The 16,194-nt window shown below is 41.0% G+C and overlaps 1 protein-coding gene across 11 annotated transcripts in view; it reads right to left on the bottom strand.

Annotated features, from left to right (window-relative positions):
* The window catches only part of PCMTD1 (protein-L-isoaspartate (D-aspartate) O-methyltransferase domain containing 1), a 70,813-nt gene that overhangs the window by 21,962 nt on the left and 32,657 nt on the right, over window positions 1-16,194 (bottom strand). For 5 of the 11 annotated variants that reach the window (XM_084849583.1, XM_084849581.1, XM_084849580.1 and 2 more), the window contains exons 3-4: window positions 13,130-13,554; window positions 7,174-7,276 (exon numbers count right to left, since the gene is read on the bottom strand). In XM_084849583.1, coding sequence (XP_084705709.1) covers window positions 7,174-7,276; window positions 13,130-13,436 — 410 coding nt within the window. In that variant the 5' untranslated portion in view covers window positions 13,437-13,554. Of the gene's footprint in view, window positions 1-7,173; window positions 7,277-13,129; window positions 13,843-16,194 lie in introns of all 11 variants that reach the window. The other 6 variants (XM_084849576.1, XM_084849575.1, XM_084849574.1 and 3 more) reach the window with 2 other exon arrangements.

Raw genomic sequence — 16,194 nt, 5'->3', positions numbered from 1 at the left:
ATTGTTGTATTATAGAGTAGTAACGTTCCATTTAGAAACTAGTACATACTTGTCTTCTGTTCAAGTAAAGTACTATTGTTGCATTGTGTCATAGCAATGTTCTGTGAGAAACTTGTAAATGCTTCTGTTCAAGTAAAGTAATAGCATTGTTATATTATTTTTATTCTGTATGCCACCTTGGGAAGACTATGGTCTGTAAAGGCAGCTAAGAAATGGATTAAATAGATAAAATAGCAATTATTACTAATTTACAAGGTTTACATATTGTTTGATATCCAACAAAATATCCAAGCGGTGAATTAAAAGGGGAGAAAAAAAAATAATTGAAATAAAGAATTAAAACTTTTAAAATTACATTGTGCCAATAAAGCAGTAGCTGGTCAGTCAGGGAAGGCTTATTTAAATAAATAATATCTTCAGCAGGTGCCAAAAACGAAACGATGTTGGTGCTGTCTGACATCAGCAGGCAGGGAGTTCCATAGAGAGGGAGCCAATATATGAAAGGACTCCGAACAGACTGCAGATCCATGCGGAACCACCAGGAATGCCTCATCTGATGATCCCAGTGACTGGGCAGATTGGTTAAGGGAGAAAGCATTGTCTCAAATATCCTGGTCCCAATGATTCAAGTCACAATGCATTCCTGCATGCATTCATACACTGTAATACTTCTGTTGACTGAGGAGATTCATCATTTGGACAAAACTTCCTTTTTCTCAAGGCATAATTCCACTAGCTGGATTGCTCCTACGTAATATTTCAATTTTGAATTTACGTAATGTATGCTTTATAGTTTCTTCATTAATTCTACTATGCCTCTGAGCATCAGGGTACATATTTCTTCATTTTAACCCCACCACCACCACCAAAAACTGAATTAATGATTCCAGTATGATCTTCTAGGTCACCATGATGTAAATATATAGTCTTCCTCCATGGGATCTTCAGATAAATTCAAAGGGAACACCAAAGCTGTTCAGATTAAAGCAACATGAAAAACATTCCAGAGGGAATACTCTTTTGCTGAAGTTGTTTAAAAAAGTAAATATGTGACAATTCAGCTTCCATTTTGTAGAACACCAGAACTTCTTTTCCTAGCCTTCACTGTTGTCAGAACTAAAATGCATTGCTGGGAGATTGATGAGAGTAAGATGGCTTTCTTCCCTATTGATATAATCGACTAAAAAGGCTATCTTAACCATAAGACTTATCCCAGTAGTAGTAGTAGTACTACAATTCTCGTCACTTACCATTGCAGATATTTCTTTAGAAGAATGGTGATAGTTTCATATGGCCCAGAGATGTACTGTTGATTTTCTTGCACAGTAGAGATCATATCAGCTTGTGCACTTGGGAGTTTTGGTAGGCTGCTAGCAGATAGGCAACCTAGCATTGCCCCGTTGCTCTCCCTCCAAGACGGATATTCTACATCTAGAAGCTGACTGGGAGCAGAAAAGACAACACATTCCCCTTCAATAAACAGGTGAAGAGGGGGCCTGCCAGTGCTACATCTGTGCATTACATTCTTAAGGATCCTTCCATCTTAAAAATTGGAAATGCGACACGTCAGTTAAAGAAAAATACTGCTTATTAAGTCTGAAAGTCAGGGCAACACAACTACCAAAATGTATGAAGTATTTCTCCAAAGTGCAGTCCAGATTCAACATAACTTTCTGTTTTTGCTGCTTGAAACAACATTTTCTATTGAAATCAAATAAAAAAGAAACTTTGGCCTTTTGTGTTTTTCCAAGTGTTGTCTCCATTCAGGAGAACTAAATATTTGAAGAAACAGATTGGTATACCATGGAGACAAACAATTACTAGAATCGCCATATGAGAATGACCTCCTACTGAGGATAAATATAAATATATTTTGAAGGATATGCATCACTAGGAAGGTATAAGTGCTGTTAACTTTATTCTCAGATCAAGGAAGTATTGACCTAATTGTCAGAGAAAGACAAAATATAACATTCATTTGTGTACACAAATATTTGGCATAGAACATTCAAGGCATATCAACAGGCCAAGCTACTCCTATAGAAGAAATCTAATCATGTTTGCCAAGTAAAAACTAAAGAGCTGTCATAACTCAATTTGTCCTATAAGATATGTATGCTTTTTGCATGTAAACTTGATCATTATGCTCCTCTAAGCAGCAGAAGTATGGCTATACAACTAACCATATTCACAATGCACTTGTGTAAGGAAGGTGGTGTGCATATTAAATTGTGCAGTATTTGTTGATTAGTAGGTTACTAATTCTGTCTTGACGACTGGGCTAGACAATAATTTGACTGCAGTCCTTACAGACACCATGGTGATTTCCTCTGAAATGTTTTTGTTCTAATCCAGATTACCAATAAAGGCAAAGAAACACACAGATATTTTGGTTTTTTGCAGAAACAGTCCACTTCCCATCTGGACTCTACACAAAATATCAACACCACAGAGAAATGTTTAGTCATATACTTGTTAATTTCTGGATAGTTTTTATGCAAAACAATATTTAGAATATTATAAATGTATAATGCTTAGGATTCAGGCTGAAGCTACCAAATCATTACAAATTGATACAAAAATAAGCCACAGAAAGCAGCAATTGTTAAGAGTCAGACTACAAATGAACATTTGTGCTGACCAGGTGAAATGTTACAAATGCTAAAAAGCTCTTCTGCCACCACATTCTTCTCAGATTATATCAAGTACATTTGGCAGGAACACAAGGGAAGGGCCTTCTCGATGGCTGTTCTCAGGCTCTGGAACTCTGCCAAGGGAAGCCATGTTAGCTTCACCAAAAGGCAAATACATTTTTATTCAGACTGGCTTTTGGCATTTCAGCTGATTTGCTGCTGAAGTGGGTTTTAACCTGGTGGGCGCTATCATCCTTTCCTACTGATGTGTTTTTATTTCATGAGTTTTAATGTTTTAATTAAAACTTTGTATTTTATTGTTACCCAGCTTTAGTGCTATTTTTAGTGGAAAGACAGGATACAAATTTCATTAATAAAATAAGCAAGTTAGGTGCTCGGTGGCACTGCTTTGTAGTGGTTCAACTCCTATTACATTTGCTGTTCTTTAAAAAAATAAGTGGCATCCCCTTCCACTGGAATTACTCTTTTGGATGTTGTAAGGATCAATCTTGTCTGCCATTTTCTTTAGTGGTATATCAAATCAATCAGGAAGATAGTATATACACTTGGCATGTGGTATCACGAGTAGGCTGATGACACACAGCTCTATTTTTTTATTCTTCTCTGATCCAAGAGTTGTGGTGAGGTCTCTGAATAGCTATTTGGAGCTGTTAGGAGCTGTCAGCTAGCAAACAGAAACTAAATCCAGTTGAGGCAGATGTTGATGGCTGGGGAGCCAGGTAAATTGGAAGATGGATGCTTTTCTATATGAGGTCACATGACTTCAGAAGGCTCAGGATTGCAAATGTGGAGCAGTCCTTGATAAACAGGCAGAAGCCATGGCGAGGAGTGCTTTCTACCAGCTTCAGTTAGTTCACCAGTTACACTCCTTAATAGAAAACTGCATCTTGGATACCATCGTGTATACCTTATTTATATTACTGCAATGTGGCTACATGAAGCAGTCCTCTGTAATTACACTTCACCTCTAGGAAGGAAGGTCCAAAAGGTGCCCATGAGTCTCTGTCCCGTCCCTTTTGACTTTGCCTTTAAAAAGACATAAATGGTTTAAGGCCAGGAGACTTGAAGGATTGTCACTCCCTATATCAGCCTTCTCCAACCTGGTGCCCTCCAGATGCTTAGGACTTCAAAATAAGGGCTTTTGCTGCTCTTTATGATCCTACCCATTCCCTTTTACAGCTTTCTCTGTTGAAGTACCAGGGTTATGGAACGGCCGTAACTTGAGAGACTGGGCCTGTTCAGACGTCACACTAAGCCATGATGGTTGGAGAATTTCCGGTAACCATGATGGCTTGGCGTGTGGGGGGAGAAAACCATGTTCCGCATGGTTACTAAGCCACCCCCACCAACCCTGCAAAAGGATTAAGGGGCCCTGGGGAGGCTTATTGTGTTGTCTGGCAGGCTCCCCAGTGGTTTAAATGGGCTCCAGAGGACTTCCAGGCCACCAGCTAGAGCGTCCACCATTGCGGGCAACACCCTAGCTGCCATGGACTTTCTCTATGGTTGTGCGGCCATTGGGGATGCTGGAGCAGCCACCAAAAGCCCATTCGTGCTGCAGAGGACATTGGGATGTGTGCTAACCAATCGGTAAGTTCACCAGGTAACTACAGAGGGGTGGGTTCTAGCTGAATCACATGGTGCTGCATGGCTCCCAGTCATGTGATGGGCCTGTCTGTCATGGTTTCGCTAACCCACCTCTCCATACTTACCCTAACCACCCTCCCTTTGTGCATGTGTAAATAGGTCCACTGTCTTGCCTAGCTTCACTAAGAATCTTTAGCCACCAGGTGTATACTGCTTTTTATTTTGGGAAGCATTTGGCTTGTCATCTGTTTGATTTTTTCAGTCTCCAAGCTCATTTACTGGCTGTAATGTGGTTCAATTATTTTACACTGCTAGGAGTTTAGTGTTTTTTCTTTGTATTTAAAAAATATTGTATGCTACCCAGAATGCTTCTAATACAAAAATCCCATAATTAAATAAAACACGTTTTTAAAAGCCGGAAAAGAACTGTTTTTATTTTTCCAAGATTTTAATGAGTGTTTTTCAACTCATTCCCACCCCCAATTCTTTAACTGCTGTTTTTATACATATTTGTTTTCAGTTTTGCTTATTGGTTTTATTGTTAATAATGCAGCTTATAAGAATTTGTAATGTAGTTTTGGGAGTCTTAAGTGGTAGAAAAGTGGGATACACGCTGAAGTCATTTTTAGTAGGACACACACCTCAAATAAGATTCATGCCTTTCAGTGGGTATAAAAGCTATTATATGCAATACTTATATTTAATGGGTACTAGTCTTGATGGCTATATGCTACTTCCAGTACCAGAGGCAGCGAGCCTATGTACACCAGTTGCTGGGGAACATGGGTGGGAGGGTGCTGCTGTGCTCGTGTCCTGCTTGTGGGTTCCTGGTCAACAGCTGTTTGGCCACTGTGCGAAGAGAATGCTGGACTAGATGGACCCTTGGTCTGATCCAGCATGGCTCTTATGTTCTTATGTAGGTCCCCTAAGTCTTGTCATATAATAATAATTAAACTTGGTTGCAGATGAAAGGATGAGAACTCTGGATGTCAACATCCTTTACGTCAGACACAGGTCAGGAAGGCTTAAATAGCTTATGAAGATGAACTTCACTTCACTCTGAAGTAGGCATATGTTACTATTTAGAAGCCTGAAAATAATTATAGTCACCACTCTAGTGACTGCTTTCAACTAAAAATTAGCTGGAATCTAGTGCTTCCAGATGAACAACTCCTAGTGTTACCAATCTGAAGACACTGCACAGCTATTCTGTCTTGTTTCTTTAATGGACTGTCTGCAGTAAGATAAAAGATGGAAGAAGCAGTGGGAAAACACACGAGGGTTACAAGTGGAGGATGACAATGTCTGGACACTCCATACGATTCTGTGAATGACGCAGGGTGATTGCACAATACAAGCCTCATCTGGAAGCACACCCAAATATGACTGCTTCTGAATAATTCTTGCTGATGTCAAAATACAAAAATATTCTACTCTTGCAGCTCCAAAATGACAGAAGTGGACTGTATGGTTTCAAGGCAGAGGAAATATATGCTAATGGTATTACTCAAAGCAGACTGAGCAATCATATCAGTAACAGATTTTAGGCACTTTAGAAAAATACTAGAACTGGTCTGTGGAACCTGGGGCTTGGTTGCATATCAACACTCAGCTGGTGTACAATGAAATCATGCATTTGCACTTGTGTAAGTGAGCCCTAGGTGCCATTCAATGTGTAATATGGAATTTTGGGCACTCAGTTACAAAAGGTTATGACCAAGAATAGCGTATCTGAAAAGGCAAGTAGGCAGATGTTAATGCACTGCCCAACTAGATATCAGCAGTTAACAAACTTGAAATATGTGCCGATAGGGATAGACGGGCATCCCCACTCATCTGGGTTCTCCAGGCGCCCACCAAGCCCCCGCTTGCGCGCCCCTAGACCCGCACTTGTCTAGCTGCCTGTGCTCACCCAGGACCTGTCTGCGAGCACCATTTTGCAAAAAAATGGTGGTCGCAGATATGCGCACAGCTAGTGTTATGCAAAATGGTACCGTGAATGACCCATATATGCAAGATTACAGGTGTAAATGGCCCATTCATGACACCATTTTGTGTAAAGACTAGATGTGCACATATTCGCGACCATCAATTTTTCGCAAAATGGTGATCTTGGCACTCATGGATGCGTCTTGGGTGAATGCAGCCTGCTCAGCAAGCGCAGGAGGGGGTCCAGTGGGGGCAGGGGCTTGGTGGGCATGGCTTGGGGGCAAGGGAATCCGCTGGACTCCCAGACCCTATTGGGCACCCGCGCCATCCCTATGTGCTGAGATGCAGTTGTAAAACAGTTACAGTGCTAAATGCTGGATACACAAAATCTGAATGGCATAGTGTTGGCCTTTTCATTCTAGCCAACAAATGACCCAAATATGAAAAAGAGCAGAGACACAGATACTATTGAAAATACATCTTTATTCCACTACTAATGGTTAAAATATAGTCCAATTTGAAACTCAGTGATATTTAGAAGTAACCCCATTATTCTTATCTTACACTTTGAATAGACAATGCAGTCCATCCCCAGCATGTGGAAATGAGCTTGTGCAGGACTGGATTGGGGAGGGATATGGTAGGAGATTGAAGGATCTGCTCAAACAACACCAAACACAATGAGGCTATGGCACATATTTATGTCAGTAACAGAATACGTCAAAGGATAGGCCAGGATTACTGATAATGCAATTGCAGTAAAGCCGCCACTTGTCCAAATGAACTTTATACAATTCAAACTGAGATACACATTTCGATGAATTTTGAAGACTTCTCACTTTAAAATAGCACTGCAAACTTTTCATTGTGGTTGCAATAATGGACACTGTAAGCTTTTCTTGTCTGTTTTTTTTTAAAAGAACAAAACCTTTGTACATACATTTTACCACCACCAAAAAGCAATATTTTTTTTACCACAAAATAGCCAAGCAGTAAATATACTTACTTATCAAAACTACCACTATATTTTATGAAGCTCTCCAGTTTTTCCTTGGCATAGTCCACCACATCTGAATGAAGTTCTATTCCATGATTTATTCCAAAAGGCCCTGTAAATTAAGAATCAGCAGCAATTTAAGTCTCCCTGAATCAATGTGTACCTTGTACATGAAAATGGACATCAGATATGAATGCTAAGGAACATTAAGACAGTATCTGGGAAGTGGAGAAGTGGGTAGCACTTGGTACATGTGCTTCAGTTTCTTGTGAATCAGTAGGAGATAATGGGGGAGAGTTAAGATACATATAGACAAGGGGGCAAGGTATTCACAGGGCCCAGGAATGAGTTGTAAAAAGAGTTCCTCATCTCTTCAAGAACTGTATCTTAGTACATATAGAGATAAACTGAAGAACCCAGCAGGTAGCACCTGTCTGTCTGGTACCAGAAACCAGAGAGATGAGAGATTACACTGAAGCCATGGCTGTGCTTTTTAAGCTTCAAAGACGCTTAGATTGGGGATTTCTTTTTCATTAAAATGACCCCCTTTCCTCTTTTTGCAGCCACAGCCATATTTTCATGTGGTCCTAGGGAGGTGAGGCAAAAGGAGAAGGGGACGGCAGAGGATGAGATGGCTAGATAGCATCACTGATGCAATGAATATGGACTTGAGCACGCTCCAGGGAGAGCGCAGGACAGGAAGGCCTGGCGTGCTATCGTCCATGGGGTCACAAAGAGTTGGACACGACTGAACAACTGAACAACAACGAAGGAAGGTGAACTTGTACTGCAAAAAATAAAAATATATCCCGCTTGCAGCGGGGAGGACAATCACTAAGTTCACCCTTCTTCATACCCCTACTTGTACCTTCCTGAACTTTACAGCCTTTGAAAAGGACGGCAAAGCTGGGGGACTTTTTAAGCATTAATTAGAGCCTAGTAAGTCACAGGTTCACGTGAGTGTGTGTGTGTGGGGGGGGCGCGCTATCAACCCAAACCTAGCTGCAACATAGATGGGGCAAATTTTCCTTATTTTATCTAGGATAGAATCATAGAATAGTAGGGTTGGAAGGGGCCTACAAGGCCATCGAGTCCACCCCCTGCTCAATGCAGGAATCCAAATCAGAGCATCCCTGACACATGGCTGTCCAGCCTCGTCTTGAATGCCTCCAGTGTGGGAGAGCCCACCACCTCCCTAGGTAATTGGTAACATTGTCATATTGCTCTAACAGTCAGGAAGCTTTTCCTGATGTTCAGCCGGAATCTGGCTTCCTGTCACTTGAGCCCATTATTCCGTGTTCTGCACTCTGGGATGATCAAGAAGAGATCCTGGCCTTCCTCTCTGGGACAACCTTGCAAGTCCTTGAACAGTGCTATCATATCTCCCCTCAGTCTTCTCTTCTCGAGGCTAAACATGCCCAGTTCTTTCAGTCTCTCCTCACAGGGCTTTGTTTCCAGTCCCCTGTTCATCTTTGTTGCCCTCCTCTGAACTCTCTCCAGTTTGTCTGCATCCTTCTTAAAGTGAGGTGCCCAGAACTGGACACAGTACTCCAGATGAGGCCCAACCAGTGCTGAGAAGAGGGGAACTAGTACTTTCTGGGATTTGGAAGCTATGCTTCTGTTAATGCAGCCCAAAATAGCATTTGCCTGTTTTGCAGCAACATCACATTGTTGGCCCATATTCAGCTTGTGTTCTACAACAATTCCAAGATCCTTCTCGCTTGTCGTGTTGTTGAGCCACATATTCCCCATCTTATAACTGTGCATTTAGTTTCTTTTTCCTAGGTGCAGAACTTGGTATTTATCCCTGTTAAATGTCATTCTGTTGTTTTCTGCCCAGTGCTCCAGTCTATCATGATCACTTTGAATTTTGTTTCTGTCTCCAAAGTATTAGCTACCCCGCCCAATTTTGTGTCATCTGCAAATCGGATTAGCATTCCCTGCACCTCCTCCTCCAAATCATTAATAAACGTGTTGAACAGCACTGGGCCCAGGACTGAGCCCTGCAGTACCCCGCTCATTACCTCTCCCCAGTTTGAGAAGGTCCCATTGATAAGCACTCTTTGAGTCTGATTCTGTAGCCAACTGAGGATCCACCAGATCGTTGTTCCATCTAGCCCACTTTGAGCTAGTTTGCTCATCAGGATATCATGGGGCACTATGTTGAAAGCTTTGCTGAAGTCGAGGTATATTATGTCCACCGCATTGCCACGGTCCACAGGGGAGGTTGCCTGATCAAAAAATGAGATCAGATTCGTCTCACAGGATTTGTTCTTGACAAATCCATGTTGGCTTCCAGTAGTCACTGCGTTGTTTTCAAGATGCTTACAGATGGATTCCTTTATCATCTGCTCCAGAATTTTCCCAGGGATTGATGTCAGACTGACTGGTACGTAGTTCCCAGGTTCCTCCTTTTTACGCTTTTTGAAGATAGGGACAACATTAGCCCTCCACCAGTCATCTGGCACTTCAGCCGTCCTCCATGATTTCTCAAAGAGAATAGACAGTGGTTCTGAGAGTTCTTCTGCCAATTCCTTTATTACTCTAGGGTGCAGTTCATCTGGCCCTGAAGATTTGAACTCAAAGTAATTAGGTGTTCCTTGACCATATGCATATCGATCTCAAGCTGCAATCCTGCCCCTTCAGCCTACACTTCGCCTTTGCCAGGGGGGTCATAGACCCTCTTTTGGGAGAAGACTGAGGCAAAGTAGGAGTTGAGCACCTCTGCCTTTTCTTTGTCATCTGTTAACGTTTTGCCATCCTTATTTAATAGCTGAACAACCATTTCTTTCCTCTGTCTTTTACTATGCACATAGCTGAAGAAAGCCTTTTTGTTGCTTTTAGCATCCCTCGCTAACCTCAGCTCGTTCTCAGCTTTAGCCTTCCTGGTGCCATCCCTGCAATTCTGTGCTACCTGCCTGTACTCTTCCTTTGTTGCTTGGCCTTCTTTCCACTTCCTATATGTATCCTTTTTGGTTTTCAGGTCATCTCTAAGCTTTTTGTGAGGCCATATTGGCTTCTTCTGTTGTCTTCCACCTTTTCTTCTTGTTGGAATTGTTTGTAATTGTGCCTTGAGAATTTCCTTTTTTAAAAGCTCCCAGCCATATGGGACTCCTTTTCTCGTTAGCATCGTTTGCCATGGGACCTTACTGATCATTGTTCTGAGTTTATTAAAATCAGCTTTCCTAAAATCCAGGGTACACGTTTGACTACACTCGGCTTTTGCTTCCCTTAGAACCAAGAACTCAAGTACAACATGGTCACTTTCCCCCAGAGTTCCTGTAACTGCTACTTTATCTACTAAGTCATCTCTGTTGTTTAGGATCAAGTCAAGGATAGCCGATCCTCTAGCTCCTTCCTCTACTTTCTGTAGGAGGAAGTTATCCGCCACACAAGTCAGGAGTTTCCTGGAGGGGCCATGTTTTGCAGAATTTGTCTCCCAATAAATATCGGGGAAATTGACGTCCCCCATTATTTCTACATCATGCTTCCTTGAAACACTGGCTATTTGCTTTTCAAAAGTTTCATCCTCGTCTTCTCCTTGATTGGGTGGCAAATAGTAGACTCCGACCACCAGGTTCCTTTTATTCTTTGCTCCATTTATTTTGATCCAGATGCTCTCAATGGGGCTACCAAGCTCATCCTCCTGTATTTTTGTGCAAAGATATGTATTTTTCACATACAGTGCAACCCCACCTCCCTTTCTGTTCCTCCTGTTCTTTTTGAACAAGTTATATCCTTCATGCCAAAAAATGACGTGAAATCAAAAGTGTTTTGTACATATTACCTTGAAATGCTTGCTGAAAGTGAGGAGGGAGGACAGACTATATTCTTTCTTTACAGATAGTATAATTAAGGGATAGTTACATTATTCACATATTTTGCCTCCCTATATAATGAGTAGTGATTTTCACAATCACACAGCAGTATCTTTTGCAGCACTGAGGTTATGGCTGTATTTGAATGCAGCTTTCTTCATTTAAAAAAAAATCAAAATGGGACTGAATGTGAGGGGAAGATAATGGTTTGTGTGAACTGGCCCTCTGTGCACCAGGAAATGCTGATTCACTGTCAAAGCAACATTTACTGGAAGACATGTTTACAAATGCCCTTTTAGGAAAAAAACAATTTATAAAAGCTGTCAATACATGAATTGTTCAAAATATTCCCAATTGTGGAGCTGTTTAGAGATTTAAAAACTTGCTTTAGAAGGGGTTTTGGAATCAAGCTGTTACGGCACTTCTAGGAAAGGCATTTACAACTATCAGGTACCTGGGTCAGTGCATCTGATACCTGCAAGCCATATGGGAACTGTGCTGATACCTGTACTGATCACTGCTAGTGCATATAAACTAGCAGGACAGCAGAGGTGGCACAGTTGCCAAGCCAGCCACCATAGGCCAAACCTCCACACGAGCAAATACTCCAGTTTTGAAAACTTCCTGTTCAGCTTCCTGTGTTGGTGATACAGTTCACTGGAGAAGCTGCCATCATTTGTGTCACTGCCTCTATTACAAGGACCTATGGAAACGGCAATTCTCCACTGCTACCAAAGAAATAACTGATGGATTGAAAAAGTGTCAGAGATGCTTAGGAAAGACAATAGAACATTTTCCAGTGGGATCTGCAACAAAATGTTGCAGCGTGGAGTGCTCTTGTTCAGAATTCCAGCCATTCTACTCTATATTCCCCCAGTTTTCCATCCCCACCCCATCATTCAGCTTTCCATGGCCACTGAGCACACACAGTTCTCAGTGAACTATTTTGGAGTGTCCACACTTAAAAGTTTTATTCTAAAGATTGTCTGTACTTCTGCAAACCTTACAGTTCTCCAAAAGCTGTTGACAACTCCTTCTCATGAATGGATGGTGCCATTTTGGCTATAGAAGTAACGGCACTCACTGTCTGAACATCAGAAATAGGAGTTATTTACTTGTACAAAGTTATAAACCTCCTTCTCTGGACAATTTAAACAACCTGAAGATAAACACTGACCAAGCAAGCTAGCAGCTAATTCACTGGAATTTGGTCTACGCTGCATTGAGCAGGGAAACATTTCACTCCCCACAAGAGGGAGCTGTGACTCTGCTGTTTACTCTAGCATGAATAATAATATCCACTTTTTTCAAGTTTTATGCTATCTACTAACACTATATTGTTGAAAAATTTAAGAACCGTACATTTTGCAAGTTATCATTTTTATGACTAAAAATATTTTGAAAGCATTATTCAGAACCAAACTGCACAAGATACAAGATCCCTCTACACTACGGGTAGGCAACTTGTGGCCATCCAGATGTTTTGGTCTACAACTCCCATAAGCACTAGCCAGCATTGTCAATGGCAAAGAATTATAGGAGTTGTAAGCCAATACATCTAGAGGGCCAAAAGTTGCCCACCCCGTCTTACATTTTTATTTCTGATTAAAAGCAGCTGCAGGGCCTTCCAACTTGGATCAGGACTAAGGTGCTAGGTAAGGGAGGTATAATGTGCATCTACCTATATCCCACCTCTCCCTGAACTGAAATTAGCTCCACTGGGGAAAATACAGGGACAGTGAGCACAGAAACTGGGTTATATCATATCCAGCAATGCTGTCCAAATCCAATCGTTCCACCCACTGCTACTTTTAACTAGAAGCATCAAGAGATCCAAATACAAATCTCCCACATCTTGTTTAGATCAGCTGAAAGTGACAGTGCATCAAATGAAATATTTAGCTCTCATTTTGAAATAACAAGACAGACATAAGACACAACTCAAAAGTAACTATCAGTTTTAGATCAGATGGAGGATTATTTTTAAAATATTTGAATAATTTATGCTTGAACAACACTGGAAAGTCTCCTGCTAAAACTCTACTGAGTGAGAGTTACACAAGAACACAATTGTAAAACTGAGATTACCTATCAATTGTGTCTACTATCTATCAAACATTTAGGTTTAATAATTTTAAAAACATTACCTAATATTAATCCCACCATTGTGCTTAAATAGCCGGTTCCACTACCCAGATTAAGAAAAGACAATCCTGGCTGAAGTTTCAATGCTTCCATGACTTCAGAATAAATGCAAGGTGCTGATAAATGTATATTTCCATGCTTCCAAGCCAAGTCTTTATATGCATTATCCCTATAGCCTTCTAGATAGTAATCACCACGATCAATAGCTCTGAAAGCTTGCTCCACTCTTTCAGTGCGAATATATTGTGCTTCTTTCAAGTTATCAATTAAATCATCATTGTCTTCTCCTGCGCTCACAGCTCCGCCCATGATGATTTTCTGTAACAATTCAATTAACTTCGGCAATACATTGGCAGGTACTTCTTTGAGTTTCTGTGCAGAAGAAGATCCAATTCTGTCTGGTTCAATGCTGCTTTGCAAGAGAATCCTAGAAGATTTTTAAGAGGACATGCTTTTATTTTCACAGGCCTTAAATATCTAATTTAATGCAGAGATCACTCGGTAGGAAAAGTTAATAGTATTCATTTGTGCCTAATATTCTGGTTAATAAAAATGTTGAATCAACCCAAATGTTCGGTGTACACCACAAGTTCTGAGAGTTTGTAACCATGAGCCTTACTAGGTCAAAGTAATCCATATCAGCCTCCCCAATTGGAACTAGGTCAAAACAAAGTCAGGCTGGAAATGTGCATTTGATCCTCAGATGGAAACAGGCCTATCAAAAGAAAAGAGCAGATCCATAGGTCAATTCTCCATTAAGGAAGATGCGATGACAGCAAAGAAAGTAAAAAAGAAAGAGTTTCTCCAGTGTTCCAGTAGCAACATTCAGCACAAGGTATGACTATAGCAGGTCTTATGTTATTCTTACTGAAATAGGGAAGCACAAGTTGGAATTCAGCCTCTTGTCTAAATCAATACACCCTCTAGTCTTTGAGGAAAGCATAGCATAAGCCAAAATTGAAATGTATTCTATAGTAATTTTTAAACCTGTGATCAGTATTAAAAGTTTTAGTGGGGTACAACAGTAAAAGGGTAGCATTAAGCCATGGACTGCCCTGGCATAAGCATCTTGCACAACTTCATGATAAGGAAAAAGCAAAAGGATACAGCAAGCGTCCAATTCTGTGGCAAGGCAAGAAGAGGAGGGGTTGCACCGATTAACAAGCCCAGAAACTCTGGTTGCATTAGAGAAAACTTTAAAATTAACCATTGTCTATTCCAGCCAAAGTTAAGCACAAAGTCCCTGCTCTCTGTTTTCAATGGGAGAGTTAACATGTGAGAAGACCACAGCATGAGCCTTTGTTTGGGCATTTGTGGATACTAAGCAAGAATGTTTTTGACACCACCTTCCCCAAGCACTTTCTGCCTTACCTGTTTTGTTTTACAAACAAACAAACAAACAAACAAACATACATACATACATACATATATATATATATATATATATATCTCAAAGATAACTGTGTTGAACATAAGCAAAATTCCAAAATCTTTATCAGTGTAAGGTATTTTGGTTGGCATAATAAACTTATTACACTGAGAATACATTCAGGATGCTGACTGGTGTCCTTTCTTCTCAATTTTTAGGAGCATGGAGCGGAGGGCACTGACAAGGGATGAGGGAGGATGGCGAGATTGTGAGGAGTGGGAGGGGTTTTTGTCGCTCTTGCCAGGCAGCTTTCTAGCCATTCCCAACTGCCACAATAATGTTGCCATGCCAGGTTTGGATGTCACAACAAGCCACCCTGAACAGCCAAAGAACCATCCATGGATTCGCAGGGTGGCTTGCTCATGGAAAACAATGAAAAACCACTCCAGGTTTGGATGTCATGACAAGCTACCCTGAAATAACCCACAATGACAACCCACCATGGCTTACCATGTCATGCAAACCAAGTCAGTAACTGCCCCAAGATCACCAAGCAAGCTTTGTAGGTGGAGTGGGGATTTGAACCCGGGCCTCCCTGATCCTAGCCTGATATCATCCAGGATAACATGCCAGCTCTTAACAAACCCGTGGCTTAAGCCTCAATAAGAATATCCTTGATTCCTTTCAACTCACACAGCCCCAACCCCTTGCATAGGTAGTTCTCCCAGGTCCCGTGGCTGCTGTTTTATCTTACCACTGGCCCACTGGAGTAGTTGCTAGATATCTTCCATAGCTTTTCCCTTGCCTATTACCTAGCCTTTCCGTATCTCTCAATCAAATCAGTCTGGGTTTTGGCTTAAAAAACATTCAGTGTTCATTCACTAAGGTAGTTCTGAGAAAAGAAAAGCTCTCTTCTGCTATAGCTTCCTACAAAATGATGCTAAGGTAAGGTGCCACAGATAAAACGACAAGTGAAGATACACCAAACAAAATCCACAGTTAACTTTTAAGAATGAGGGGCATAATTTTCTCTATTTCTGACTCACCTTCTCAATAGCTACATATTACATATAAAGCAACAAAGATAGCCTTGCTGGTCCATGAGTAAAACATCCCAAATCTAGGGGAAATTATCCAAAATCCACAGTTAGGCAAAAATTATGTAAACATAAAGACCAGCTGTAACTCAGATCTGAGCTCAGGGGCCTGTGTAACTCAGGGCAAGAAGCAGATCTGAGTTACATCTGGCCTTTATGCTTTCAGAAATGGGGGTCAGCCACTGCTTCTTTGTCCAGAAGGTTAGGTGTTAATCTGATACCTGCACGACACTTACCAGTGCCTCATTCAGACTGTAATCACCATTTTATCTCCATTTTGGAACTTAGCCTATTCTGCAGAACTCATGGCCACAAGATCTAGCCTTTTCAGTGTCTTCCCCCATGATCTGTCTCTTGTACTACCTAGTCTGATGAAGAATTCTGGAGAACTCGAATGCTTGCACAATTTATGGCATTTGGTTGCCCCTGGTCTTTGGATTTTGGATGTATTACATACAATAACCAAGCCATTACACACACACATATAATCCATTATTCACATTTAAGGGTTTAATTTGCTGTACAAATTCAGCTAAGATAATTAGACCAGTGTTTCCATTAATAGGAGGAGGGATATACCCACAAAATGTAAGAAGAGTCC

Source organism: Heloderma suspectum, chromosome 4 (assembly GCF_057233095.1).
Source record: "Heloderma suspectum isolate Gila_16-S chromosome 4, 16-S_ref, whole genome shotgun sequence".
Taxonomy (NCBI): domain Eukaryota; kingdom Metazoa; phylum Chordata; class Lepidosauria; order Squamata; family Helodermatidae; genus Heloderma; species Heloderma suspectum.
The sequence above is the reverse complement of the archived record's forward strand: the minus strand, read 5'-3'. Positions and strand labels throughout refer to the sequence as shown.